Source organism: Puma concolor, chromosome B4, assembly GCF_028749965.1.
Source record: "Puma concolor isolate L17-30 chromosome B4, mPumCon1.1.hap2, whole genome shotgun sequence".
Lineage (NCBI taxonomy): Eukaryota > Metazoa > Chordata > Mammalia > Carnivora > Felidae > Puma > Puma concolor.
The window spans coordinates 15702035-15729376 of NC_141673.1; the positions used below are offsets into that span (position 1 = coordinate 15702035).

Sequence of the window (27342 nt, forward strand, 5' to 3'; positions counted from 1 at the left end):
TATAAGACAGAAGGAATGAGCAAGGTGGAGGTGGGAGGGTGGGTTCTGGCTCAGGTAAATGAAAAGGCACCTGGAAAGGTTTGTATGCATGACAGATATAGAACATCTTGGGGAGAGAAAATTCATTCAGGCTTCCCCAGGCCCTCTACTGAGAAGATGTGTTATTTTGGACAAGCCTCAGTTTCCCGTTCTAGAAATTAGGGGCAGTAATAGTACCTATCTCCCCAGGTTGTTATGAGATTTAATAGTAATGTCTGTATGTCTCTAGCACTATTACTCATAAGCTCTTGAGATATGGTACAGATATGACCAATATTGAGAGGCAGTCAAGTGCCATGGTTAGGACCATGGATGTTGGAACCTGTTCTTAGTTCCTCGGGGTAGTAGTTCCTCGGAGTACAGATAGTACCCAGCTGAAAGGGTTTGTGTGGAGATTCCTTGAGATAACCTATGTGCACCACTGGGTTTGTCTGTGTGGTTGGGGAACAAGTGAGTGATGGATAGAAGATGTCAGCAGGGGCCAATCATGTCATTCATGGAGACAGATCCAAGTTTGTGAGCCCTCATGCTTAGACAGTTCTTGCTACTCACTCTAAGAAAAGGATGTAAAATTATGAATACAAAGTTAGACATGAAAGGAAATGTTTGGTCAGAGGATGAAAGGAATCACAACAAATATAAAATTTTAGCAGCTGTCCAGTACTGCAAATATCACAAAATTCAGAAAAATACACTATTTTTTTGTATTAGTTACTTGCTATCCTCTATTTATAATCATTTTCCTACATTGGCTGCATGCTCTTTAATCACCTCTTCATATTCACAATGCTTTTGTTATATTTTCTATAGACAGAATAGGCAGAGAGATGATCTAGTCCTCTTGTAGTGTGGTTGATCAAAATTTGTTGTTTTTTTTTTTATATGGATAGTATGGAAATATTTATTTCAACCCCACAACAAATGTCGTATACCAGCAATGTTATATAAGTTTTTTAGGATTGTTGTCACATTTGAGGAAATATCAAATTCCTGTCATGAAGGAACTATAAGATTTCAGGGCACTTATTCCTGTGGGAGTGTACATCATTTTATCTTCATGGTTGTCTGTATTTCTTGACAAATTAGTAAGAAATTCAGATCTATTTCCAGTAGATCTCTGTGATTCACTTTTCTTCATTAATTAGATCAGTAATCTAAAAGCCTAATTGTTATTTCTACTTGAAATGTGTCTCCTCATTAAACAAGGGTATTTCAGATTTTATCTGAAATTGATTTTTTTATTCTTCTCGGTGTCAGAATAATTTCCTTTGATTTCATTGCTCATCTTTATTTTTGTTTCACATGCCATTTTTATATGGCTTTTCTCTAGAGGATTTCATAAATATATTTAAAGATGCATCGGGGCGCCTGGGTGGCTCAGTCAGTTAAGCGTCCGACTTCGGTTCAGGTCATGATCTCGCGGTTCGTGAGTTCAAGCCCCGCGTCGGGTTCTGTGCTGACAGCTCAGAGCCTGGAGCCTGTTTCAGATTCTGTGTCTCCCTCTCTCTCTCTCTGAACCTCCCCCGTTCATGCTCTGTCTCTCTCTGTCTCAAAAATAAATAAACGTTAAAAAAAAATAAAGATGCATCTACCTCGGGAGTCTGGAAATTTCTCATTTTTTTTTAAGTTCTCAAAGCATCTTTCCAAATTGTGGTTAGACAGAGTATTCCCAAATCAATCTCCTCTTAGGAAGACCCCAGAATGCCCTCAGCCAGGACAATGCCACCCGATGGAAGAGAAGTATGATGAAAGATGGAGTGAAAAGAAACAGTGATCTTAACAAATGGCCATTAAAAATATCTTAATTTTTAAATTTGTTAAAAATATATGATCATGTGACCCGTTGCTAGGGTTTTTCCCAGGTCCTTAAAGGGGCTCACAAGCTTAATCTTGATTGAGTTCAAAGTAAGCCGGCCTCTCTCGGGTATCTGCTACATCTCCACTTCCTCCAAGAAGCCCTCTCTGAATGGTCTGGTGAACTCACTGTCATAAATATAGGAGTTGCTTTTATCTTAATGTTTAAATATTTTTAGAAAATACTACAAGGCAATAATAAGTTGATTTGAAACAACACTGAATAAAGGTGCTTCTAATCTTGCATTTATGATTCGGATTTTACTCTGAAGGCAAGAAAGAGCCACTACAACGGTTAGAATGTACATTTTTGAACGCTCTGCGTCCCTATGGTGGAAGATGGCCCATTTAAGGGGACTACCTGTCGCACGGACTGTTCGCCACCCGCAGTGTCTTAGCCCCTCATTGAATCTCTGGGCGGAGTACTGGGAGGAGACACCTGCCCACACCTGCACCTCACTAGGCCCCGCCTGCTTTCCATGGCCCCGCCCTCTTGCCATCAGGCCCCGCCCGGTCCTCTGCTGGGCCAGGCGCTCCTCTGTTCCTCTGTTAATCTGGGCCCACCAGATTTGGCGGATTTGTGGAAAGCACCAAGACCTGGTAGTTAAGAAAGCCGTGAGCTCTGTCGTCTCCGCTCCTTAATCTCTGTCGGCAACTCCGGAGGGCGGTCATCAAACAGAAGGCTGCCTTCCCGCCCTTGCTGTCTGACGGACCCTTTTGCTTGGAAGATGCTTAGGTGGTGGCTGTTGCCTCGTTTTGGCCGGGATTGGGTTTCTTTCTCTGCGCTGAAAGGGGATGAGCCCAGGAGAGCCACCTGGGGTCAGAAGAGGTTTGCAGAGTTGACCAAGATCCCCGGGCGGCCATAGCGGACCTCCAGTTCTTCCCAGACCGCAGGCGCCAAGACTGGCCCCTCCATGGCCAGCAGGTGGCAGAAGGGGGCCGGCCTGAGACAGGTACGGCGACGGCGAGAGGGCTGGGGCAGCCTGGCCCAGGTGGCTGGGCCTTGTGCGCTCTGGGTTCCCGCACCTGCAGTTCCACTAAGGCAAACTGGGGGCGGGCCTGGTGGGGCGGGGCGGGGCCTTCCGGTGGGTGGGCGGGGCTCACGTGCAGGACTCTGGAAACTGAACAGTAAACCTTTGCTGAACCCTTCCTGAGAGCCAAGTCCTAAGAATACAGTGGTGAGTAAAAACGCTGACAGCCAGGGAGACAGACAGTAAACATACTCACAAGCATATAATCATGTAATTACAAGTTGTGAGAAGAGTTGTGAAAGGAAAAAACAGGGAGCTTTGTCTCTTGGGGGCTTGGGTAGACTTCCTTCCAGAAGCTTCTTGGATATAGACCCAAATTCTGGCTTTTCCACTTAAAAGCTGGGTGGGCCAGCTGGGCCATGGACTCTTGGGTCAGAAATGAGGCTTGACTCTAAAGCCTTGTGTAAACTGCTCTCAAAGAGTAGTCCAGAAAGCCTGGGAACCTTGGCAATTTCTGGGAATATGTGTTTATTTATATCGCTCCATTCTGTGCCCCCTATGCTATGGTCTGAATGTGTCCCCCACCAAATTCATAGATTGAAATCCCAGTGCACAGTGTGATGGTCTCGGGAGGTGGGGCCTTTGGGAAGTGATTAGGTCACGAGGATAGAACTCTCATGAATAAGGTTAGTGCCCTTATAAAGGAGGCCTGAGAGAGCTCCCTTGCCCCTTCTACCAGGTGAGGATACAAGGAGAAGTCTGCAACCCGGAAGCGGGCCCTCCCCTGCACATGCTGCCATCCTGACTTTAGACTCTCAGCCTCCACAACTGTGAGAAATAAATGGCTGTTGTTTATAAGCCGCCCAGTGTGTGGCATTTTGTTATAGCAGCCTGAACAGACTAAGACTTCCTCCTTGGAGGTGTTTTTTAACCTCTCTTAGAAGCTGAACTGGATTGGAATGCTGTCTCGGTGACTGCACAGTGCTGTGCATTAGTACAAAGTATTTGTTGCACTGTCTCATAACTTCTTGTGGGCCTTTCTCGGAAACTCTAGGCTTCTTGAGTCATGGATTGCGGTGTCATCATCTCTGACATCCAGCAGCAGTGGCGTCTTTTCCATCATCATTGTCATCATCACAGGGAACACTGGGACAGTGCTTTCAGTGTGCTCTGCTCCGTTCTAACCTCTTTACGTAGTCATTCATTTCTGGCCCATTGTAACCACTGTATAAACAAGTATCAAGTGAATAAATAAGCACAATGGAAGGAGAAAAATCACTGATTTTTTTCCCTAAGAGTTCTTGGAAAGCTTCACAGAGGAGGTGACTTTGGGGTGGATTTTGAAAGCCGAGTTCACCAAGCAGAGAAGTGGGGAGTCATCATTCCAGGGTGGCTTGGGCAAGTATGAAGGCACACATCAGGCATTCAAGGAATGGTAATTAGGTAAGTGTGGCTGGATGTTGAGCATAGGGGGTGAGGATGAGGATAGAGAAATATTAGGATTGGAACACTTACTTGGATATAAGACGTACTTGTTAAGAAGGCAGTTTTTGGCTTTGTTTTTTGCTTTTGCCTTTTTAATCCACTATATACATCAGACATCTAGAGCAGTAATTTCTAATGAAGGGGATGGTTTGCATGACTCCCAGGGATGTGCTAGGTGATCTCAGGAGGTGTGGGAAGAAAAATATTGGAATTTCTATTTTAGTTTTTTATCTTACCCTTTAAACATTTCTATTTTGGTATAAAGTTTAGAACAGCACTATCTAGTAGAGCTTTTTGTGATGATGGAAATATTTTATATCAACACTTGAAATGTAGTTAATACAATTGAGGAACTGAATTTTTAATTTTTTCGTCTAAATTAAGTGTAAATAGCCACGTGTGGCTAATGACTACTCTATTGAATAGCACAGCTTTCATAATAGTGCATAATAGTGTGCATTAATACTATAGTTTATGTGCACAAATTAATACATAAATGAGAAAACACATATGTGCAGCTCAGGTTGTTACCGATGGCATATGCAATCCAAAATGTTTACAGACCACTGGTCCAGAGACCAAAATTAAAGTATGGAGCTGGAACAGAAGTACTGAAAAATTGCAAAGATGGGATAGCCCTAAGGGATTAGTCAGAGATGTCTTAGAATTTAAACATCTGAAAATTGAAAGGGATCTTACAGCTCCTTAGTTTTCCTGAAGACAGTAAGCCTTGGGCCAAGAGGGGAGGGACTCAAACTCACAGTTTCAATCCTACTTCTGCCTGTGACAAGCCGTCTCATAAAACCTTTCTATGTCCACTGCTACCCCTTCGCCCGATTCTTCTCTCTCTCTAGCACTTTTCTAATTTGTGACAACACAATTGTTAACTTATCATTTTTTTTATCGTCCGTCTCCTTCCAACAACTAGACTGTAAGTTCCATGGAGACAGTGCTGCGTCTCCTGTTTCCCACTGTATGCCCAGGACCTGTCATACAATAAGTGCTCAAAATGCATTTGCTCAATAAATGGTTCGGGAGGTGGGTGGAGGGACACCCACACTGGGAATGAGAGATCAGGCTAAACAGATATTGGGAGATGGGGACAGAGATTGATGAAGGGCCTTGAAGCCTCTCTGAGCAGTTAGTGCCACTGGCCCAGCCTGGCAGCCCCCACATATGGCTGGTAACTGTTGCCTAGTGGTGGAAAGTCAATTTGCTTTGAATCCAAGGGACCTGGGTTTGAATTCCAGTTCTATCATGGTAGTATGACATTAGATGATTTACTCTACTTCTCTAAATATTTAGTTTCTTCAGCTATAAAATGAGGAAAATGGCAATACTATTTCTTAGCAGTTATTAGTTGGATTAAAGAATGTAATGTGCATATATATATATATTATATGTATGTTATATATATATATATATATATATATATATATATAAGCAATAGTACGTAGACTGTATGTATATAGACTATCTACTGCATACTACAGATACTATATAGAGAGCTTTTGTCCAATGTTTTTTTTAAATTTTTTTTAATGTTTATTCATTTTTGAGAGACAGAAAGAGACAGAGCATGAGCGGGGAAGGGGCAGAGAGAGAGGGAGACACCGAATCTGAAGCAGGCTCCAGGCTCTAAGCTGTCAGCACTGAGCCCAATGCGGGGCTCGAACTCACAAACTGCGAGATCATGACCTGAGCCAAAGTTGGACGCTCAACCGATTGAGCCACCCAGGCGCCCCAGCTTTTGTTGAATGTTAACTGAGTGAATGAATGACCTAAATGATACCGTGTATAGACACAGAGTAGGAAAACAGACATGGAATCAAAGGATTGCTATTCTTTGATGAAACAAATTGTCAGAGCCTCAAATGTAACTAGTCACAGAGAAATGTGATGCACTGCACTGTCCCTTGAAAATATAGGGTTCCTTACTGGAAAGCAGTTGGCTGGATGTAACAAAAGCCTTAAGAATGTTTATTCCTTGTTTAGAGTAACTCCATCTCTAGGAATCTACACTAAGCAAGTAATAAGAGATACAAAGATTTTCTTACAGAGCCGTTCACTGATGCCATTCCAGGAAGGCCCAAATAATAAAAACTTAAATAGTAAGCAACCTAATCAGCCAGTAATGGAAGAATGCTTATGGACAGTATAGCCCTGTGAAGCAATACCATGTAAGTGACTAAAAACCAAGTGTTTTCAGAATACAATGTTACTGGGAAGATGTTCATGCTATTTTTTTTTTTTTAACATTTATTCCTTTTTTAAGAGAGAAAATGTGAGCGGGGAAAGGACAGAGAGAAAGGGAGACACAGAATCCGAAGCAGGCTCCAGGCTCCGAGCTGTCAGCACAGAGCCCAATGCGGGGCTCAAGCTCACAAACCATGAAATCATTACCTGAGTGTCGGACGCTTAACCGACTGAGCCACCCAGGTGCCCCAGATGTTCATGTTATGAATAATAAGTGAAAAGGAGTATATAAAATTCTATACAATATGATCACAATTGTAAAATGTGTTAAAAAAAATTGAGAAAGACACAGTAAACTCTTAGCTGTGATTATCTCTCGTTGCTAGGTTAGTGGCACTCAGGTCAGCCCACTGATGTTCCCATCACTGGTCTTGGCTCCTTGGTGGGGTTCAGCCACCAACGGCTTCAAAGGTCACTTCCTCCATGAGCTCCATGAGGATATCCCGAGTGTCAGCTCTTGGATGCACTCTTGAGACTAGAAGGGACTTCTGCCAAACCTCAGTGTGATTCTTTGAGAAGGCTCATGCTGAGGATGGTAGCCTGGGGGAGAAGGCACAGCACTTGGCAGTTAGAGAATCTAAGTTTAACTCCTGGCTTGGCCACAAAATAGCAGTGGACTTTGGGCAACTTCCTGTGGCTCTCTGCACCTTGGTTTCATCATCTGTAAAATAAGGGAAGTGGACTGAGGTGATCTCCAAGGTACCTCTGGGCTTCAGTAGTCTGCTCTCCTTTCGCTTACCAAGTATTTGTTGAACACTTTCTCTGTGCCAAAAACTATTCCATATACTGGGGATAAATAGGGAACAAGGCAAACGTCTGTCCTCTTTCTAGTAAACTGTGTAAACCATAATAGAGTTTTAGCAGTATTTTCTGACTCATCATTTCCTAAAATGAGTTTTTAAGTGCCCCTGCCTTCCTGTTAGCTCTTTTCTCCTCGCTTCCACTTTTCAAACTTTTATTTTTATATTGTCGAGACTGGTACATGTACATTATGCTGGGGGATGATACTTATGTCTTCTGTACTTTATTTGTTGATTCTAAAAATTTTTAATCACTAACTGTTCTTCATCAAAGTCAAGTCATTGCCTGTGATTACATTTCCTTTTGTGCACAGCTTAAAAAAAATGTTTATTTATTTTTGAGAGAGAGAGAGAGAGAGAGAGAGAGAGAGAGAGAGGGAGACAGAGCATGAGCAGGGGAGGGGCAGAGAGAGAGAGGGAGACACAGAATCCGAAGCAGGCTCCAGGCTCTGAGCTGTCAGCACAGAGCCTGAGGCAGGGTTCAAACTCATAAACCATGAGATCATGACCTGAGTCAAAGTCAGACGCCTAACTGAGACACCACGGCTCCCCTTTTGTGCATAGCTTTTCATTTCCTGAAGTTTCTAATTGCCTTTCTTTTTTTCCTTATACAATTTGCCTGTCTCGTGTATTCAATTTCAAAAGAAAGGGAAAACAAAAGCAAAACACTTCCTCATGGCAGGTATGGCAGTTAGGGTTGAATGAGGGAGCAGAAGCACTGGGTGTGTCATGCGAGATAGGATTTATCATGTCAGCTGCACCACACTAGATCTCCAGATCTCTCCCCACCACATGTGGGAGAACTACCTGCCTCACACACCCCCCAAACTTCTCTCAAATTCCTTCAACTCCTGCATTCTCCAAGACCGAGAGCCTTGCTACTCAAAGTGTGTGCAGACTAGCATTGTCGGCTTCACCGGGGACTTTGTTAGAAATGCAGAATAGTAGCTCACCCAGTCCCACTAAATCAGAATCTGCATTTTAGCCAGATTCCCAAGGCATTTGTGTGTCTGGCAAAGTTTGAGAAGCACTGGTCTGGGTGACTTTGTGGAGCCTGCCATTTTCTCTCAGTCTGCTCCAGTTGCTTGCAATGAAGTCTCCTGTCATCAATGGCCTTACAGCTGTTAAGCTTACTGCTGAGGCCTGTCAGAGCTAATATCCTCAGTGCCTGAGAAGACCCTGCCATTGTGGTTATCGATGATGATAATAATACTAGATGCTATCTATTGATTACTATGTGCCTGGTATTGAGCTATGTATTATACATGCAGTGTCTCTTTTCATGCTCAACAAGCCACTATTGCGTGAGTATTATAATTATCCCCATATACTAGATGGAAAAATGAAGTTTAAGAGGTGAAGTCACTTGCCCAAAGTCACACTGCAAATAACTGATGCACCAAGGACTCAATTCAAAGCTTATATGACTCTAGAGTCTGTATTTCTTTAAAAATTTTTTCTTTTTCTTTCTTTCCTTTTTTTTTTTTTTTTTTTTAGAGAGAGAACACGAGAATGTGTGAACACGTGTGAGCAGAGGTGGGGCAGAGGGAGAGAGAGAATCTCAAGCAGACTCCACACTTAGTGTGGAGCTCCATGTGGGGCTTGATCCCACAGCCTTGGGAACATGACCAGAGCTGAAATCAAGAGTCAGATGTTCAGCTGACTGAAACACCCAGCACCCCTAGGGTCTGTCTTTTTTTTTAATTTTTTTTAACATTTATTCATTTTTGAGAGACAGAGACAAAATGTGAGTAGGGGAGGGGCAGAGAGAGAGAGAGGGAGACGCAGAATCTGAAGCAGGCTCCAGGCTCTGAGCTGTCAGCACAGAGCTGGATGTGGGGCTCGAATCCCTGGACCACAAGATCATGACCTGAGCTGAAGTCAAATGCTTAACCGACTCAGCCACCCAGGTGCCCCTTGGGTCTGTATTTTTAAACCATCAGGATACAATGTACACACAGGCAAGTGCACTTCTCACAAACGTACAGCTGCCCCTCCAGCCCTTTTCATGCTCCCTTCCAGGCACTCGCCTTTCAAGGGTAATTTATACCCTGACTTCAACATGTCTACATGCCTAGGTTAGTTGCCTGGTTTTGTACTTTATATAAATGGAACAACACAGGATATTCTCTTTTGTCATACTGGAACTGCTGAATCAAGCCCCTTGGACTTCCAATTTTTGTGAGATGCTGCATTCCCTGGCTTCTTTTGTTCCATGTTATGTTTGTGAGACTCATACATATTGTTGCATGTGGTGTAGATTGTCTGTTCTCACTGCTGGGTTAATATACCGCAGTTACTTACCGGAACTACTGTTTATGGGCATTTGGGTGCCTTCCCGGTGTCGGGCGCTTATGAATACACAAACATTCCAGTGCATGTGTTACGGTGAACATATGGGTGTAGTCCTAGGAGCAGAACTGGTTATACACACCTGGTATACAGAACATGTATATTGTAGTAAATACTGGAGCGAATGTACCACTTAAACTCACATCAGCTGTGTATGAGAGAGCTGGTTCATTCACTCCTTTGCCAACTTACTTGGTTTTTTGGCACATTTTTTCTTTTTCATATTAGCCATCCTGGTGGCTGTGTAGTCAAAGCCCATGTATTTCTTAACACCTCTTTCGTGGATGCATTTGCTTAGTGGTCGCTCCTGGTTGCCTACCCAGAATTCATTTTCATCCCCTTCTTTCCCGCAGAATCCGATCTTTTCCTCATGTCTGCACTCCTTACCATGGAGTCAGAGGAAGCTGATCTTAGCCCTGGTTCCATGTCATGGCTTTATTTAACGAAAGGTAATTCCTCTCCCCTTAATAATAGTCAACTCAGGAAGGGGCAGGTGATCCAATTCTGTCCAAAGAATCTTCAGGAGGTTTACTGGGAGGATTTGGGAAAAGTCCCCTTACCCTTAAGAGGAGGCACAGGGAAAGATGAGCTTAGATGTTGTCATGTCTGGGTGTGATGTCTGGGACTTCTGCCATCTTGCTCCTAACTTTGAGGTGAAGCGATGTTTTATTTAGCATCATGGAGCTGCGGAATCAAACACTTTGGACTTGCAGTTGGGGTGCGATAATACACCCCATTTGTGAAAATAAAGGAAACCTCGTTTACAATTGAGTCAGAGCCCTGAAGGGGGCACTCTTGGGCAGGTACTCTCCACGTAGCCTGAGTTACCAGCTGGAAGAAGGGCTATCAGAATTATTTTGACAAGGGGGAGGACATTTTTCTCATAGGTAGCTCATCTTCTGCTTTTAAGAAAAAGAAGGATGATTCCTCCCCACCCTACAACAACACACTACCCACCTCTGGCAGCCAGTGAGAAACCACCACAACCTCCAACTCTTCCCCAACAGACTTTTATTCAAAATACCCACCCAAGTTTCCTCCTACAACCTAATAAAAGCTGACCTTCTCTTCATCTCTCCAGAATAGCCTATGGTTCACCATAGCTTGCTTGTCCCAAATGCAATTCCTCTGCTATTCTTGAATAAACTCATTTGCTAGAAAAATAACCAATTTATTTTTAAGGTTGGTACCTTCTTAAGCCAGAATGAATACAAGTTTCCGTACCTTGAATCCTAATTGATACGACTCATTTTAAAGTTAGTGCCCACCAACATCACCCTGCAGAGCTCTGAAAACTCAGCTCCTTCCTCCCAGAAGCTTTCCCTATGGGCTTCCGGGGAGGGAAATTTCTCTCCAGCCACTGGGGCAAACTGCTTCCCAGGAGTGATAGGAAATAAGAGGAAGAACATGAGCTCCAGAGGCAGGCGCTCCTGGAGGTGAATCCTGCCTCTCCCACCTGTTAGAGCAGGACCCTGGGCAAGTGCTTCACCTTAGTTTTCTTGTCTGTAAATTGGGGGCTAAGAATCGCAGCGTGCCTCAGGCGGTGTCTGTGAGGCTCCAAGGAGATAATAGAAGGGAAGGTTGTCCTCAGCAATCAAGGGCTGCAGACTGCAGGCCGCAGGACCTAACCCCTCACTAAATTTAGCCAGCTGTGCCAGAGCTGGGAGAAGGTCTTCTGACCCCCCAGTGCAATGTTTTCTTTATCCTAACATGACTCAGCATCTCCTTTTTTTCTGCCTCTTCCCCAAATGCAAGGCTTAAATGGGCCCTGAAGGAGGACTGGGGCAGAATGTCAGAGTTTCCTGGGGCATTTCTCTCAACTAGACCCCTGCCCCGGCGGGGGTGGGCTCCCTTGAGCCCAGCTCTGCCAGACCAGGACTAGTGCCGCGGGGGCCGCATGGGCCTTTGTTGTCTCTGGCGGCACAGCCTCCTCCTCTGGCCACTTTTGCTCATTTCTCTGGGAGCTGCCTAGCTGCAGAGAAAGGCTTTTGGAACCCTTCTCTTTTCAGCCAGGCTTTATTGAATTTCACCTCCATTTTGTTTCCTTTCCAAACAGGAACATCATTTATCTTGGACTTCACGTTGGAATGGTCTCCAAGAGCTTTCTCTTTCCCAGCGGCGATTGTTGACACACAGTCAATCTGTTTCTCGCTTCCCCTCCCCTCCCCCCAAGGCCGCCATAAAGTGTCCACAGCTGTGCCCTTGATTACCCCGCCCTCTCTGTGCCCACAAGGGGGTGGGGGTGGGGGCGAGCTGAAATGCAGCGCGGCCGTTACCGCCGACAAAAAGGGACAATTTTCAAACATTTTTGCTTTTCACCAGGGAAGCTGATGGCACATAGAAAGTGCATCATTTTATTCTAAATGCTTTTTAAATATGGGTCACTTGGCCAGAATCAGCCCCGAAGGATGGGAGAAGTTCAAAACCTGAAACAATCGCACAGATTTGCAGGTTTCTTTCCCCGTTGCCTTTTAAGTTATGTGACCTGACACTCGGGAAAACGGGGCGGGAGGGAGGGTGTCTCTCACCGACCGACGCCCCCACCTGCATCGCCCCCCTCTCCTCACAGTGAGTGGGGAGCGTGGAAATGTTTGCCGGGCAGGAATGGCGGCCTGCAGGCCACGAGCGCCTTTTCACTTATCGCTCTTGTTTCAGGCAGTATCACGATCAGGGGGCCTGTGGGCCGGTGCCTCGGGATGCGGCGACTTCCCCAGCTCCGGCGGAGAGGAACCCCTCGCTGTGTTCGCCGAGGACCGGCAAAGGCTTGAGCCCGCAGGGTTGCGTCCGGCCAGGGAGGCGCGTGCAGGGGCGCGGCCGGGCGGCGCAGGTGTCCCTCGGAGGCGCGCCCCTGCTGGCCGGGCGGTTGGGGCCGCGGCGGCGCAGGACGAGACGGAGGACCGCCGGCGGCCGTGCCCGCGCGCACCCGACGCAGGGAGGAGGGCTGGGCGAGAGGGCCGGGCCCCGAGCCGCGGCGGGGACCCCAGGGCGCCGGGCGCGGCGAGGACGGGGCTGTGCGGCGGCGCGAACCACCCCGACCGGGCGTGGGGCAAACCCCGCCACCCGGCGGCGTCGCGGGGTGGGGGCGTGGGAGGCGGCGAGGGAGCTCCCAGGCCGGGGCTCACCGCCAGGGAGCGGTTCCCGGAACTGACCCCGAACCAGGAGGCGGGCCCCGGGAGGGTATCTGGGCCACTTGACGACTGGACAAAAGTTTCCCAAGACATTCAGACTCCAAACTAGAGATGGTGTCAAGCGATGCTCAGAAAGCCTCCCTGGGTGAAATAAATGAAGAAGAGGCCGCTCCTTTTGATGGGTTGGGGGGCATGCTGCCCGTGTGCCTTTGAGCCAGCTAGCTCCGCTGCCAGCTAGCTCAGTAACTAATTTTTGACTCCCATTCCCTGTCTGTAAGTTGGGAATAATAACAGTGACTATGGCTTAAGGTTGTGAGGACCGCAATGAGATTGATTGAAGCCATCTTGTCAATTCGGATGAAGGAATGGACACACTGGACCTCATATCTGCCGCAGACCCGCTGGACCAACCGAGGAACCTGTAAGGAATGCAACCCCACTAGTTTGCAAGGAAAGATCTGTTTCAGATTCCAACTCTCTTGAGATGGAAAAGACTTCTGGAGGGACCAGACCAAGGGTCACCAGAGCACCTGCTAGCATAACCTCATGTTCGTCCAATCAACTGCAAACACCTTCTCAGGAGACCCCTGCCCCCAATTTTGCCCTTAAAAACCCTCACTTGCAAGCCATTGGGGCGGTGGGGACTTGTGAGCATTAGCTCCCGGTTCTCCTGGGTGGTGCCAAACCAATAAATAGCTCATCTTTGCTGCAAAAGCTACGTGTCAGTTTTTATTGGCTTGTTGCACAAAGGGTGGACAAATTCTCCTTTGGTTGGTTTACATAATCCTACAAAGCCCTTAGAGTCATGGAGTGAGTACTTAACCATACTTAGTCTAATGACTCTTGAGAATTTAGAGGCGGGAAATGGAGGCTGGTAAATGATGGCTTGCCTTCCCTCTCTTTCCTTCCTTCCTGGACTCCCAGATACAGGGAAGAGAGCCATTGCTGAAGGCAGGTTTAGGAATCAACTGTAAATCAGTTCATTAGTGTGGTATAGTAATGTAAAACACTATTTGGGGGTCATACAGATAGACTCTGATTCCCTGCTCTGCCAATTCCAGCTTGGTGACATTGGGCACATCTTTCTGAGCCTCTGGTTTTCTCATCAGTTAAAAGGTGTACAGATCCTTACCTGATGTATTGAGTGTGGTAATGTGTGTAATACTTCTATCTTCCTTCCTGGGAGTCTTCCTACCTTGAGTTTCATACTGGAGAAAGTAACAGTGTACAATACAATAGGATACCAACATGGTTGCAGGGGTAGTAAAAGAGAAGTGTGGAATGAAATAAAATACAGATGAGGACCTCGGTTTAACTGTGGGAGAATTTCCAGGGGAGCGAGTTATTGCTAAAGACCTTGTAACGCTGTGCGAGTTTGACCTTTACCGTCGTTCTCACAATCTGGCTCCTACTGTTATCACTTTGCTTGATGATGAGGATGATGATAAGAGCAAGCTGTGATATTATAATTTATAATAAACATATATTTGGTCTTTCTCCACTGCCTGGCTCACAGCTCCTAAAACCCTTGGAATTTCCTTACAAATCAAAACCACAATGAGATACCACCACACACTTGTCAGAATGGCTAAATTTAACAGTTCAGGAAACAACAGATGTGGCGAGGATGCGGAGAAAGGGGAACACTTCTGCATTGTTAGTGGGAATGCAAGCTGGTGCAGCCACTCTGGAAAACAGTATGGAGGTTCCTCAAGAAATTAAAAATAGAACTACCCTATGACTCAGCAATAGCACTGCTAGGAATTTATCCAAAAGATACAAAACTCTGATTCGAAGGGGCACATGCACCCCAATGTTTATAGCCACACTATCAACAATAACCAAGTTATGGAAAGAGCCCAAATATCCCTTGACTGATGAATGGATAAAGAAGATGTGGTATATATATACAATGGAATATTACTTGGTGATTAAAAAGAATGAAATCTTACCATTTGCAACAATGTGGATGGAACTAGAGTGTATTATGCTAAGTGAAATAATTCAGAGAAGACAAATATATGATTTCACTCATGTGGAATTTAAGAAAAATAACAGATGAACATAGGGGAAGGGAAAGAAAAATAAGATAAAAACAGAGGCAAACCATAAGAGACTTTTAACTGTTTTTTTTTTTTTTTTTTTTTGAGAGAGGGAGCGAGCAAGCACAAGCAGGGGAGGGGCAGAGGGAGAGGAGGAGAGAGGATCTGAATTAGGCTCTGTGCTGACAGCAGAGAGCCAGATGAAGGGCTTGAACTCACGAACCTGCAAGATCATGACCCGGGCTGAAGTTGGATGCTTAACCAATTGAGCTACCCGGGTGCCCCAAGAGACTCTTAAATACAGAGAACAAACTGAGGCTTGCTAGAGGAGAGGTGAGTGGGAGGATGTGCTAGATGGGTATGGGCACTAAGGAGGGCACCTGTTGGGATGAGCACTGGGTGTTATATGTAAGTGATGAATCACTGAATTCTCCTGAAACCATTATTACATTATATATTAACTAACTTAGATTTAATTAAAATAAAACTTAAAAAAAAGAAAAACCCTTGGAATTTCCCAAGTGATGAGAGCTAGGGGTGTCTTTTGTTATGTTAATGAGGTGACTAGGGGGCCACACCTAAGGGTGGGGGCTGGTTGCGGGAATCCGGCAGGTGATTAGAAGGTGGGAACTTTCAGACCCACCTCCCTGACCTCCAGGGAGGAGGCTCAGGTTGAATCAATCCCTAACTGGCGATGATTTTAATCAATTGAGCCTGTGTCCTGAAGCCTCCATTAAACCCCACAAGGAGAGCTTCCAGATGGTGAGCCTGTCTCAGTTCAGGGAGAGTGGTGCCCTCGGGAGCTCCACTCCCTTTCCTGGCTGTTACATCCTCTTCCAGCAGGGCCGGTGGACTAACAGGTAAAATGTTTCTTTCTCTCGGTTCCGTGAGCTGCTATAGGAATTTCGTGGCACCCAAGGAGAGGGGGGGGGTGGTCTTTGGAAAGTCTCACGCATAGCAGATTGGTAGGTCAGAGGCACAGGTGACAGACAGCCCAGCGTGGTGACGGAAGTCGGGGAGGGGCAGTCTGCGGACCGAGCCCTTCTCCTGTGGGGCCTGCCAGCTGTCTCCACCGCCGGTAGATGGTGGCTAAGTTGAGCCTTAGGGCACCCCGCTGGTTGCAGAGAATTACTTGCTGTGGGGAAAGGGCCACAGGAGTGCTGTGGGTGTGTGGCAGTGCTGTGAGTAAAGGGGATTCGCAGGAGGAGAGCTAGGTTTGCACAAGCTTCAGACACCCCCACCCCCTTCCTTAGTTCTCCTAAGTACAGTTAAGCCTGGTGAGAACTTACCACCTATGGAAAAACCAGGGAAACCATGTGGAAACAAACACAGGAAGCTGAGAAGCCTGAAACGTGAGGGCTTCAGTTTTCCAACCCTCTGCAGCTGGCTTGCTCCCAGCTCTATTTCCTGCAATATTTGCAATCTTTATACCCCGGGCTGAGGACCAGCATGTCATCGGTTTTGAGTAACTGAAGTACATATACTTCAAAACAAAGCATCACCCTACCGAGCTTACTGCTTATCAGATTCTACCTTATTGTTCAGCTCTAGACTTACTTATTTCTGGTTCTTGCTACTCTCTTCTGCTGTTGGAGTTGAAGCCTGTAATTATAATTCATAGTTTTGTAGGAATTTTCTTTGGCTCCCTGCTTTTCTGTTTGTTTTGGTCAGTGTTTTTTATGTGAGGGTTTCCTCAAATGTCTGTTGACCCTTGATTATCCCTTCGTATCGAGGGAGTCCATGACCACCCACCTGTAAGCCCTGTGTGCACTTATCACGTATCCTGTAAGGCCGACCTCCCACCCGCTACTCCCTCCAGCCACACTGAACTTCAGTTCGCAGGCAGATCAGGTTTATTGTTGCCTCAGGGCCTTTGCCCTTGCCATTCCCACAGCCTGAGAGCATAGCCCCTGGATGTTCTCTTGGCTTATTTCACCTTTTTCAGGTTTCTGCTCAAATAACTCTTTACCACCAAGGCCTCCCCCTGATGCCCTTTATAAAACTTCTACCTGGGCCTACCTCTGCTTTAGTTTCCATAAGCCTTAGGGTCATGTGACATGGCATCACGTGTGGCATGCTATGTTAGGTTTACCATTATGCCGTATTTGTTTGTTGTCTGTTTCTATCCAGAAGAGTCACAGTGCCATGAGGTCGGTCAGGATCTTTATTTTGTTCACTAATGTGCTTAAATGTGTGCTTGAGGAAGGAGTGAGTGAGTGGTGGCCTCACTGAGCGTGAAAGAGCCAGGATTGGGCCATTTCGTTGGAAGATCCTTAAACTCCAGTCTCTTTAGATCCTTCTTTTGGGTTAGTTTTCTCAACCCCAGGAGTCCGAACTGCCAGTGTTCTTGGAGTTGATTGGGAGAAGTTCTCTTATCTGATCCCCCTGTTTATAGCAAAGTACCCCTGTCTTCTGTGCCTGAGCCCTTTGAATTAACCTCTTCTGAGCCAGATCCCTGGCTTCTCCTGGGAAGCAGAATAGGAATCGCTTGCTCATATACAGTAGGAGCAGGTGGGGGAGAGGAGATGGGCAGCAGGTTTCAAACCCACCCACACCTTTATTCTCAGAAGTGCCCTAAGCCGCTCTGGGGTGCTGCAACATTTATCCCAGTGATGTGCTGGTAAAGTTTAATTGGCCGGCCAGGGAGAAAAGCCCTGATGTGGTGTTGGCGGCTCGTTCCCATGGTGTAAATCCTCCCGCCATAGCTGAACTCCGCTGTCTCTGTCGTCACGATGTCGCCGAACACAGACTTGAGAAGAAATGCTCTAGTAGGACCCCCACTTTTCCACCTTCCAGACACAACAGGCGTGAATGACTCTAAGAGCATAGGTAACAGTAAAACCTAGAAACATAATTAGGAAGTGAAGAATTTTGAACAGTTATTACCTTTGTTTTATTAAATATGATTGAAATTTACATAATTTAATTTTTCATAATGGTTTTTTACCAGCTTGTAAATTTCCTAAACATTTGACAACCGGCTCTCATGAGCTGCTGTAAGCTGGTTCTAGCACATGTCCTTTTGCTTTTGGATTCCCTTGCCAGCTTTAATTTTTTTGATACCTGGTATCTTTTTTCTATGTCAGTTTTCCCTGCTTCATCTAATTTCCAGTCTCCAAAATTTTGTCAATAGCGCTTTTCTGCTTATCGTCTTCTTGACTTCATTCTCATGGTCCTATTGTGCATAAATAAGCCTTCCTGAAAACGGCCACGTACTGCCATTTTAATCCATTTCCCTAAGCCGGTCAAGGGAAATGCATGCGTTCAATGTGCTTTTTTAACCAGAATTGTTTGCAATTAGAATCACTTCACTTATTGCACATACATGGTTAAAAATATACTTTTAAAAAATACTTTTTTATTCTTTGGCTTACATGGATTATCTTTTTTGTTAACTGTTGATCAGTTGGTAACATAACTGTTGTATGGGTCACATAAATGTTTAGTATGAAATTTACTTCATTAATTTCCGTTGCCTAATGTGCTTTTGGTGTGCAAATGGTTTTAACGCTATGGAAGTAACTCTTTCAACCACCTAGAAATCAGACATTAACCATAGTCAGTTTTTAGTTTCAAGTTTTTGGGTAACATGAGGTAGTGGTGTTTAAGTAGGTTCCACGCCCAGCATGAAGCCCAACGTGGGGCCTGAACTCAGGACCTTGAGACCAAGACCTGAGCCGAGGTAGAGAGTCAGGTGCTTAACTGACTGAACCACTCAGAGGTAGTGGTTTTTAAAATCTATCAATATGTACAGAATTTTTCTTTCCGGAGTTTGACTTTATTCCCAGTGAGCTTCTCTATGGTGAGGTAGAGGGTAGAGGAGAAGGGAATTAGAATTGTTACAGCAGGAAAGAAAAAAATTCGTGTTTAGGTTTTTTTTTTTTTCACTTTGAAGGCAAAATAATAGGCTTAAAAGTCACTTACCGTGAAAAAAGGATTTTATAAATTCCTTTCTCCTCCTGCACTGTAACAGGACTCGGATTTCAGTTGTAACTGAGACCCCACGACACCTCTGTTCTTTCCACAGCTTGGTTGTTCACGTCCTCCCTCCTTTGCGGAAAAATACCCCCGTGTTCTTTCACTACTAAGCTAGTTTATTTTGAGTTTCTGTTACATATCGCTAAGAGGCCTAAGTCTTTCCAGTTTTGAGAATTTTTTTTTTTTTTAAAGCTTGAATTTTGTGGATCTCCATTCCACACGATAGCTGTTCATTATTAGCATTATTTTGATTGAGAAAATATAGCCAAGACAGATGGGCGCAAGGATACAATGAATTCAGTAATGTTTACGAGTGAACTTTTATTCGTCACATCAACACGTGTACGTACAGTGTCTGCAAAATAGGAGTCCCTGTCTGTCCAAGACCTTGCTTACTCCGCGTGGAGATGATGCTTGGGGAGACCATACAAATTGGCAGATTCCTTGATAAATAACTGGCAGCTCCACCCGCCTATTCCCAGACCCAAAGATACTTCGTTCACTTGCTGGCAGCCACTGGCTTAGCGACCTTCTCCCCAAAGTCCTTCTCATTGGAGTTGAAATGAGCTCTTCTCTCTTGTCTTTCTCAGGCACCAGAGTGTATTTATTCCAGCTCCTAAGTGCCTCCTGACTTCACCCGTCTTCTGTACCTACGGCCACTGCTCTGGTCCAGGCCCCGCTTGCCCTCACAGGCACTGATGTGACACCTGTCTGTCTGTCTGGTCTCTTTTCCTACTGTCTGTTCCTCTTCACTCTGTTCTCTGTACTGTAAACTTTTCTCACTGTGTCCTTTCCTTGCCTGAAATGTCACTACTCCTGTGTCCTGTCATGAGAGCTAGGATACCTTTGTTTCAGTCCTACTTAACTGCTAGTGTTCTGCAAACACATCCTGGGCCTTTTTCTATGAGCTTTTGTTTGAACCAGTTCTTTTGGCTAGAACAGTCTTTCTCCTATGCATGGCAAGCTCAAACTCCACTCGGACGTCGCCTATGAGATTTTGTTAACCCCCACAATCCTCCTGGCCAGTGACAGCCACGCTTTACCTGGCGTCCTATAAGCACTGGGGTGCAGGCTTTGGTGATGGACTTCTCACACGGTGGGGAGAGGAACAGTTAGTAACGTTTGTATATCCAAGTACCTGAGACAGTGCCTGGTACATAGTAGGTTCCCAGTAAATATTTACTGAACAAGTTGATGTGGATTGGTATGCTTATGAGTACAGGTCCCTTGGAGACTAGCTCCTGAATGGGAGCCAATGTATTTTATTGTAGAGCTATGGAAGTGGAATGAGAAAAACATGTTAAAATTATTTTCCCAATTTTTTTTTCCATTTAATTCTCCTTTGACACTTTTTCTCCCAAATAATACTTTATTTCATCTATGATTGTAAAAGCAACACATAACCGAGCATTTACATGGACATCAGACAGGCTTGAGTTCAAATTTTGCTACTTAATGACTGTGTCATTGTGTGACATAGTCATTTGTACACAAGTAATCGATCTCTCTATGCCTTGGTTTTCTCATCTGAATGGTTATTATAATAGTTTTTTCATAAGATTGTTATGGCGGTGAAATTAGAAAGTGTATGTAAAGTGCTTAGCACGGTATCTGGCACAGTGATTGCTCAGTACATAAATATACACAGCTGAAATCATGTTCAATGTAGAAAAGATAAAAGTCTGTGAGACCAGGATATAGCTGGAGTCTTTTGTCCCGGATCTTCACGGCATTGCATTAAAAGAAAACCTACATCTGACTCCAGAAGCTTGGATAATAATCTTTTCTTTCGGATAGCCTTTCTCAACCATGGTTCACGTGAACCACAGAGCACACAAAATGACCAGAATCTCTTTTTTCTCCCCTGAGGATGCTACCTAACTAGGCCCACTCTAGATGCGCGGGAGAGTTCACGGTGCAGTAATTGCTTCAGGGCACCGAGGCTTGGTCCTCTCCCCACACCCTCCCCCTTTAAGGAAAGCTGCTCTGGTGCTTCTAGAAGACCTGGTGCAGGGCTCATCATAGTGCTGCCGATCCTCCCTGGAAACGTTCTCATTTTCTCCAGCCTTCTATTGACAGCTGAAATCTTTCCCTCCCTCGCCCGTGTGATTTGTTCCCAGAACACCATTCATTTGTTCCTACCCCATATTGTGCTCAACACATACTCCGTGGTTCTGACAGGTGTCCTCTTTTCTTGAAAGAACAGTCGCGCGTCCGGTCCTTGTGCGCTCCCTCTCCTCTTGGATTGCTATGAAGCACATCACCAAGAAAACGCATGCCCGTATCTGGACTATACAGCAGTAAACGCTGACACTTCACATGCAGACTTCTTTTTTTTTTTTTTTTTAATTTTTTTTTTCAACGTTTATTTATTTTTGGGACAGAGAGAGACAGAGCATGAACAGGGGAGGGGCAGAGAGAGAGGGAGACACAGAATCGGAAACAGGCTCCAGGCTCTGAGCCATCAGCCCAGAGCCCGACGCGGGGCTCGAACTCACGGACCGCGAGATCGTGACCTGGCTGAAGTCGGACGCTTAACCGACTGCGCCACCCAGGCGCCCCCACATGCAGACTTCTAAGAGCCATCTGGATACCTTGCCGCTGCTAAATGCCTCTCCTTGACTAAAGCTGTAGAATGATCTGGGCATTAATCTAAGTGGGCCGTGATTTGTGCCGCTAAGGCTTTTGCGGGACTGGTGCTGTATGGTGGAGCACATTTCCTCTTCCTGGAGCCGTTTCTATTTCCAGCTGCTCTTCAGCACTGGCAAGGCTCATGCTGCCTCCCAGTATGGGAGAAGGCACCAGTACCTTTTTTGGGGGGACAGGGCCATGACATCTTCTGTGTTAGTAAGGAAGAATAATATTAGGTAGGCAGTTAGCAGTGTCTACCACAACTCATAGAATGGAGTATCATCTAGTCATTACTTTTCGAAGAATATTTATTGACGTAGGAAAATGCTCACAATATGTTAAAGAAAGCAGGGCACACATCTGCAAATACAGTATGATCCCAATCTTGTAATAAAATGAATTATATACGCATAGAAAAAATACAGGACAGACATACACTAAAACATTAACAGGTGATTATCTCGGTGGTGGGATTTGGGTGGATTAACTTTATTTAATTTTCTGCATTTTCCAAACTTTAACCAATGAACCTCTATATTGCCTTTACAATGGTGGGGTAGGGTGGGGAGAAGCCCATACAAGGGACACCTGACACCTAGTACTGGGAGGCGGCCAGACTGATGTGATAAAGGGATACTCAGTACTTGCACTGCCTCAGGCAGTGTCTCCATTTATAAAGGAGGGAGAAGAACCCCTGTCTGTCCACCTCCCAGGACCACTGGGTGAGTGAAAGGGCCCTACGCGCCGATGGGTTGCTACTCCAAAGCAATGGCTCGAGTGCCTTACTTCAGGACACACACTTCCTTACCATGTCGAAAGTCAGGAGGGCTGTGGGCACTCAGACCATAGAGTGCGGGTGGCCAGCGTGTTCTCACCATCCCCACTGCGGGCCACCGTGGCGAGCATCTGTCTGGGGAAAGCTGGCAGCCCACGTCTCTAACCCAAAAGATTCCAGGCCCTTGTTTGAAATCCAGTCCTGAGCAAATTTCCCGCTCACGGTTCAACTCCAGCTCCCCTCCCTGCTTAGAAAGTTCCTTAAACTGTTCTGCTGAAATGGTTATTGCTTAAAGTGGCCTGAGAATGCCCTCTGTCCAGCATTCCAGAGCCCTAGGAGGCAGAGCGAGGACCTGGGTGGTCAGGGTGGGGAGGCACAGGAGGTGCCGGGAGTCGGGTCCGCCAGACTCGGACTCCTATTGCTGTGACACTGGGAAACTGAGGCCTTCCAGAGATGGTCTCCCACATGAGATGCGATGAGGTTACATGTGAGAAGAGACACAAAAAACCCAGCCCATAGTAAGCACTCTGCAGATGTTCGTTCTCTTTCCGTGAGCAAAATGAGGTCCCTTGTCTCCCCCTGCAAACGCTCTCTTCAAAAACAGAGCTTAGTGCCTGGCGTGGGGAACCTCAGAGAGAACCCAAACTCCTTGAAAGCACAGGAGCACAGCTACTTACACAGGACCATTCGGACCCTCTGTATAAGCTGGCAAGATGCTAGTTCAGGAGACACGTCTTCAGGCCAAAGCTATTTGATTGTAGAAATTATAAAAATACTCTAAAAATGCATTTGTAGAATGAATTAACAAAGGTACTTTTTTCTAAACCTTTCCCACATAATCTTATGAATTACCGAGTTTCATTTCATTTGCTGTTAAAACGTGGGTTACCCACCACTTCTCTAACCATCGGGATGAAAATCGTGAAGTGGGTTGTATTCTTCCTAGCCTTTTATTCTGGAGTATTCTGGATTTACTCAGTTTTTAAAAATAAACTCTGGGTCATCTCTATGCGAACTTGTCTATGGGCTGTACTGTTTGTACAGATCTTTCTGGGTCAACTAGACTGTCCTTTGGGAAACAGACTGTCCCAGACTGGTGATGCCTGGAGTGGTGTTCCTCCTTCTCTCCGCCTTCCCGTCCAGTTTTCTGTTGACCTTCGGTGGCTTTCGGTAGACCTGTCTTCCATCTGTCGGCCTCCTTTGCCACTTTTTATGGGCTTGAAAGCCAGAGAACTAAACCTGTTATAAATGTATGCAGATTTTAGTAAATAAAAAGATTCTTGAGGATCTCTCCTATGAGTAAATTGCAAGAAACTCTAGTGACCTCTTTTGGTAGCTCAAAGGCCTTTTAAAATTCCATCCTTGAACTGATGGAATTTGCCAGAGAAGAGACTTCTGGCTAAATGACATCTTTCACTAATACTCCGTGTACTTTACCTGTCCTTAAAAAGGCTCTTGTGGTAGGTGAGATAATGGATGTGAAAGCACTTCAGAGAAGCACAAATTCTGGGATATTGTTTACCCCAGGTAATCTATAAAGAAACACACAGAGATGGCTACATTGAATCAACCCCAATGTTTTATTTAATTTAAAGTTTTAAAAGGCAGTGGTTAAGCACATCATCTATGTGTATATATGTATGTATGTGTGTGTTATCTACATACATACACATATAAAAGGAAACCGACCCCTTTAGGCTTTAGCCACTGACTGACTAGGCCCGCTGTCTACTGCAGGATCCATTTTCTACTTCCTCCTATGACCAATTCTAGAAGTAAAAATAAACAGCTTTAATCAGTTTAACAGTAACTACTTGTGTTTCTTTCTCATTTTTTAAATAAATAAAGTTACCATTAAACTGATCACCTAGGGTAGAAAGGCTGAACACACACACAGGCACACACACAGTCCCCAATTTAAAACCTGTGACATATGAATGACCTGTATGTACAGATGGGTGCCGCTGATTCCCTCTACCCCCGGCAGAGGCCACACAAGAACCCCCAGGACTCGGGGAGTCCCCATCCCCTCTGCTGGATCGGAGGATGTGTGTTCCTGGCACCCTGGGTCAGAGCTCAGAATGCACGCTCCCATGCAGTGATACAGACGGGGGGGGGGGGGGGGGGGGGTTCAGTTCTGTGGGTCTAGTGTTAAGGTACATAAGGGAATAAATAGGCATTTGTAGCTGCCTCAGAACTAAACCATCATTTATAACCCTTTATGGGGAGAAATGTATTCTGAAGTTCTAGATAAGCGACATACAAACTTTCAGAATGTAATCAGTTTGCAAGTCTGGGGCTGTGTGTGTGCGTGTTTGTGTGTGCACTTCCACATCTTTATACAAAATTGAAGAGTGGGGCTAGGTTTATGGAGCAGCTGCTTGGCTTCCATGTGGTCAGTCCTGATCTAAGAAGTCGCTTGCCTCAGCCCTTGTTTATTAGCAGCTCGTTCTGCTTCTCACGTGCCGCTGTCTGCTGGAGAGATTCAGGAGGGCAGCTTTCACCGGTGAGAGGAAGGACGCGACTCTATCTTCTAAGAACCTTGGCAAACAGAACGGCCAGATTCAACCAGGGCTGCTTTGCAGAACGAAGTCCTTTCAGTTCCATCCTGATGAAATGGAATTACTCTTTCTCTGTGTTTTTAGCCCCTGCAACTCCATCTAACTGCAGCTCTGTACGAATGCCTCGGTATCGCAAAAACACAGGATCACCTCTTAAATATGCTGGATTCTCAATGAGTAAACCAGTTAATGTGTTTCTAGCCAAAGCAAGGGCATAAATGTTTTAGAGAAAAGACTCCCCTGGAGCTACAGAGAAAAGATGCTGATAAAAGCAATATTGAGAGTTGGGCAGGTGACGCTTTTAGTCTGTGTCAGAGCTGGTCTCTTCGATGACAGAGTACTGGTTGAGTGCTTCCTCCAAAGGCGTTATTGTCCCATCAGGTTTTAGTCCCATTGGTTTAAGCAACTCCTCTCTGGAAAAAGAGATAAAAGAGAGAAAAAAAAAGTATTCACCAGCATCACACACACACCCCTCCCCCCGCCCAAATCCACATCCTTTTAAAAAGAAAAGTCTTTAAAAACCAAAGTATTTTTCCTCAAGCTCTCTGTGTGTTTGTAACAGGAAAGATGAAAGGGGCATGGAAAGAAAAAGAGGGAGATCAAAGACTTCATTCACACAGGCCAAACCTACTAAGCCAATTAAAAGTATGAAAAGTCAAGGTCTAAATGGGCTCAGGACAAGGAGCAGGTCTCTTCTGTTTTTAATAATTAACTTTTTTTTTTTTTTTTTTCCTTTTGTGGATTCGTTGTTTTAGCGAAGTTGAAGCTGCCAAAATTTCACGGGTCCCAGTGGGCCAGGCATACGATCAAGTGGCTGACTTGATATGTATGGATTTCATTCAGTGGAATAAATCGGTCAGATTTGATTCTGCCTCTCCAATCTACAGCAATACATAAGTACTTCTCAATCCAATCCAAGTCAGCTGGCCTTCCCCACCCTTCTCCCTTCTCCCTCCCTCTTATTTTCTTCTCTCTCTTTCCTCCTCCTCCTCCTCCTTTTTTTCTTTTTTTTTTTAAACACCATTGCTTTTGTTTGTGGCAGTTTAATTATGGGATTGACAGCCATTTTAATCTCTTCAAAGCTCCCCAACTGCCTCTTTTCAGCTAATCCAATTATATCTACTCCACGAGTTACAGCCTCATCTAAAGATGATTAATTATTGATTAAGTCAATCAAAAAGCATTAGGAAAGATTTATTTAATCTCTTCATAGGCTCTTATTTATTACATGGAGATTATGGCAAATGTACCTGTCGAGTTGCTAACTCTAGCCCTCCTCCTGCCCCCAAAATGTCAGACTTTACAAGTAGCCTTGAAGAGGCACATGAGCTGCTTCAAATTTATTTCTCAAGGAAATGGGCATCACCCCCTGGAAACATATATATAACCAAGAACCCACATGGCAGCAGCTTAATGTTGGTGGGATCTGGAGTAAAGGGAAACAGTAAAACCTGCTTTCCCTCTGCCTCCTTGCTATTGGCCCTTAGGCCGGCACAGAGAAGGTTCCCGCCTGGGGAGGGTCAGCCACACAGCAGTGTGAAGTGTTGGAGGTGCAATGACACTCCCGGGGGGGGGGGGGGGGGGGCGCGGGGGAGAACAGCCCAGTGGTCCCTGGATAAGCCAACAGGAGCCTGAGCAAGCAGCTCTGGCTAGTACCACAGACTACTTCTGAGAGTCTGAAAATCCACTTGAGTAATGGGGATGGCTGCCTGGCTATGTTGAGGCTCCTGAGTTAAAAGGGAGGAAATGCAGTTCCTGGTTCAAGAAATGGGGTCAGAATCATAGAACTTAAAGTTGAAGGGGCCTCAGAGATCATTTAGTCCAACACCCTTGTTTGCTAAATGAGACTGAGTGACTTACCCAAGGTCACACACCTAGGGCCAAGTTGGACCTGGGACCTAGGGCTCCTGTGCTCTTTGCAGGGCTTCACATCTGGATTAACTGCTCTAACTGCATTACAGGAGCACACTGAGTTCAGATGCTCAATGTCCGTTCAATACCCACATGCCAGGAGCTAGGTCATACACCAGGCAGGGCAAGGAAGACTGGGCACAACTGTCCTTGAGGAGTGGGTGAAACATGTATGAAAAATAACTTAGAACGTAATGGGGTAAATGCTGTCAGAGGATCACGAACAAAGAACTGGCAGCTCCTGAGATGAAGCGTAGACCACACTGCCCGGGAAAGGGAGGGACAGCAGTACAAATCAGGTACAGGTATCCAATGCTGGGCAAAGAAGTCACAGGGCCTTAGAGGCAAAGGAGACGGTGTACAGGGCTCGGTAGGGTCCCGTCTACTGGTGTGTTTTGTGTACTTTTTTGGATTGTGTCAATTTCTTCTCTATGTGCTCTCATGAAGCTGCAGAAGGGCCCAGTGTTTGGAAAGTGGTGAGGTTTGATGAAGAGGTGGCCGGAGGTAAGGCTGCAAGGGCAGTCTGGGGTCTAGTGGTTAAGTGTCTTCAATGCCAAGA

General features: G+C 45.5%; 2 protein-coding genes across 22 annotated transcripts in view; one reads left to right on the forward strand and one right to left on the reverse strand.

The window, feature by feature from the left end:
• LOC147578931 (uncharacterized) overlaps positions 1-13599 on the forward strand; it is a 55375-nt gene extending 41776 nt beyond the window's left edge. For 5 of the 14 annotated variants that reach the window (XR_015253355.1, XR_015253356.1, XR_015253357.1 and 2 more), the window contains 3 exons: positions 10111-10206; positions 12413-13127; positions 13249-13599. Coding sequence is in view for 3 of the 14 variants with exons in the window: in XM_086712453.1 (XP_086568579.1) it covers positions 12362-12994 (633 nt within the window). In the remaining 11 variants the exon portion in view is untranslated. Of the gene's footprint in view, positions 1-2397; positions 2847-3007; positions 3072-10110; positions 10207-11104; positions 11194-11813; positions 12221-12331; positions 13128-13194 lie in introns of those variants that run through there. The other 9 variants (XR_015253361.1, XR_015253359.1, XR_015253362.1 and 6 more) reach the window with 9 other exon arrangements.
• A 10273-nt stretch (positions 13600-23872) lies between these two features.
• RIC8B (RIC8 guanine nucleotide exchange factor B) overlaps positions 23873-27342 on the reverse strand; it is a 103671-nt gene continuing 100201 nt past the window's right edge. For all 8 annotated transcript variants that reach the window (XR_015253370.1, XR_015253365.1, XR_015253369.1 and 5 more), the window contains one exon: positions 23873-25285. Coding sequence is in view for 2 of the 8 variants with exons in the window: in XM_025926681.2 (XP_025782466.1) it covers positions 25174-25285 (112 nt within the window). In the remaining 6 variants the exon portion in view is untranslated. The remainder of the gene's footprint in view (positions 25286-27342) is intronic.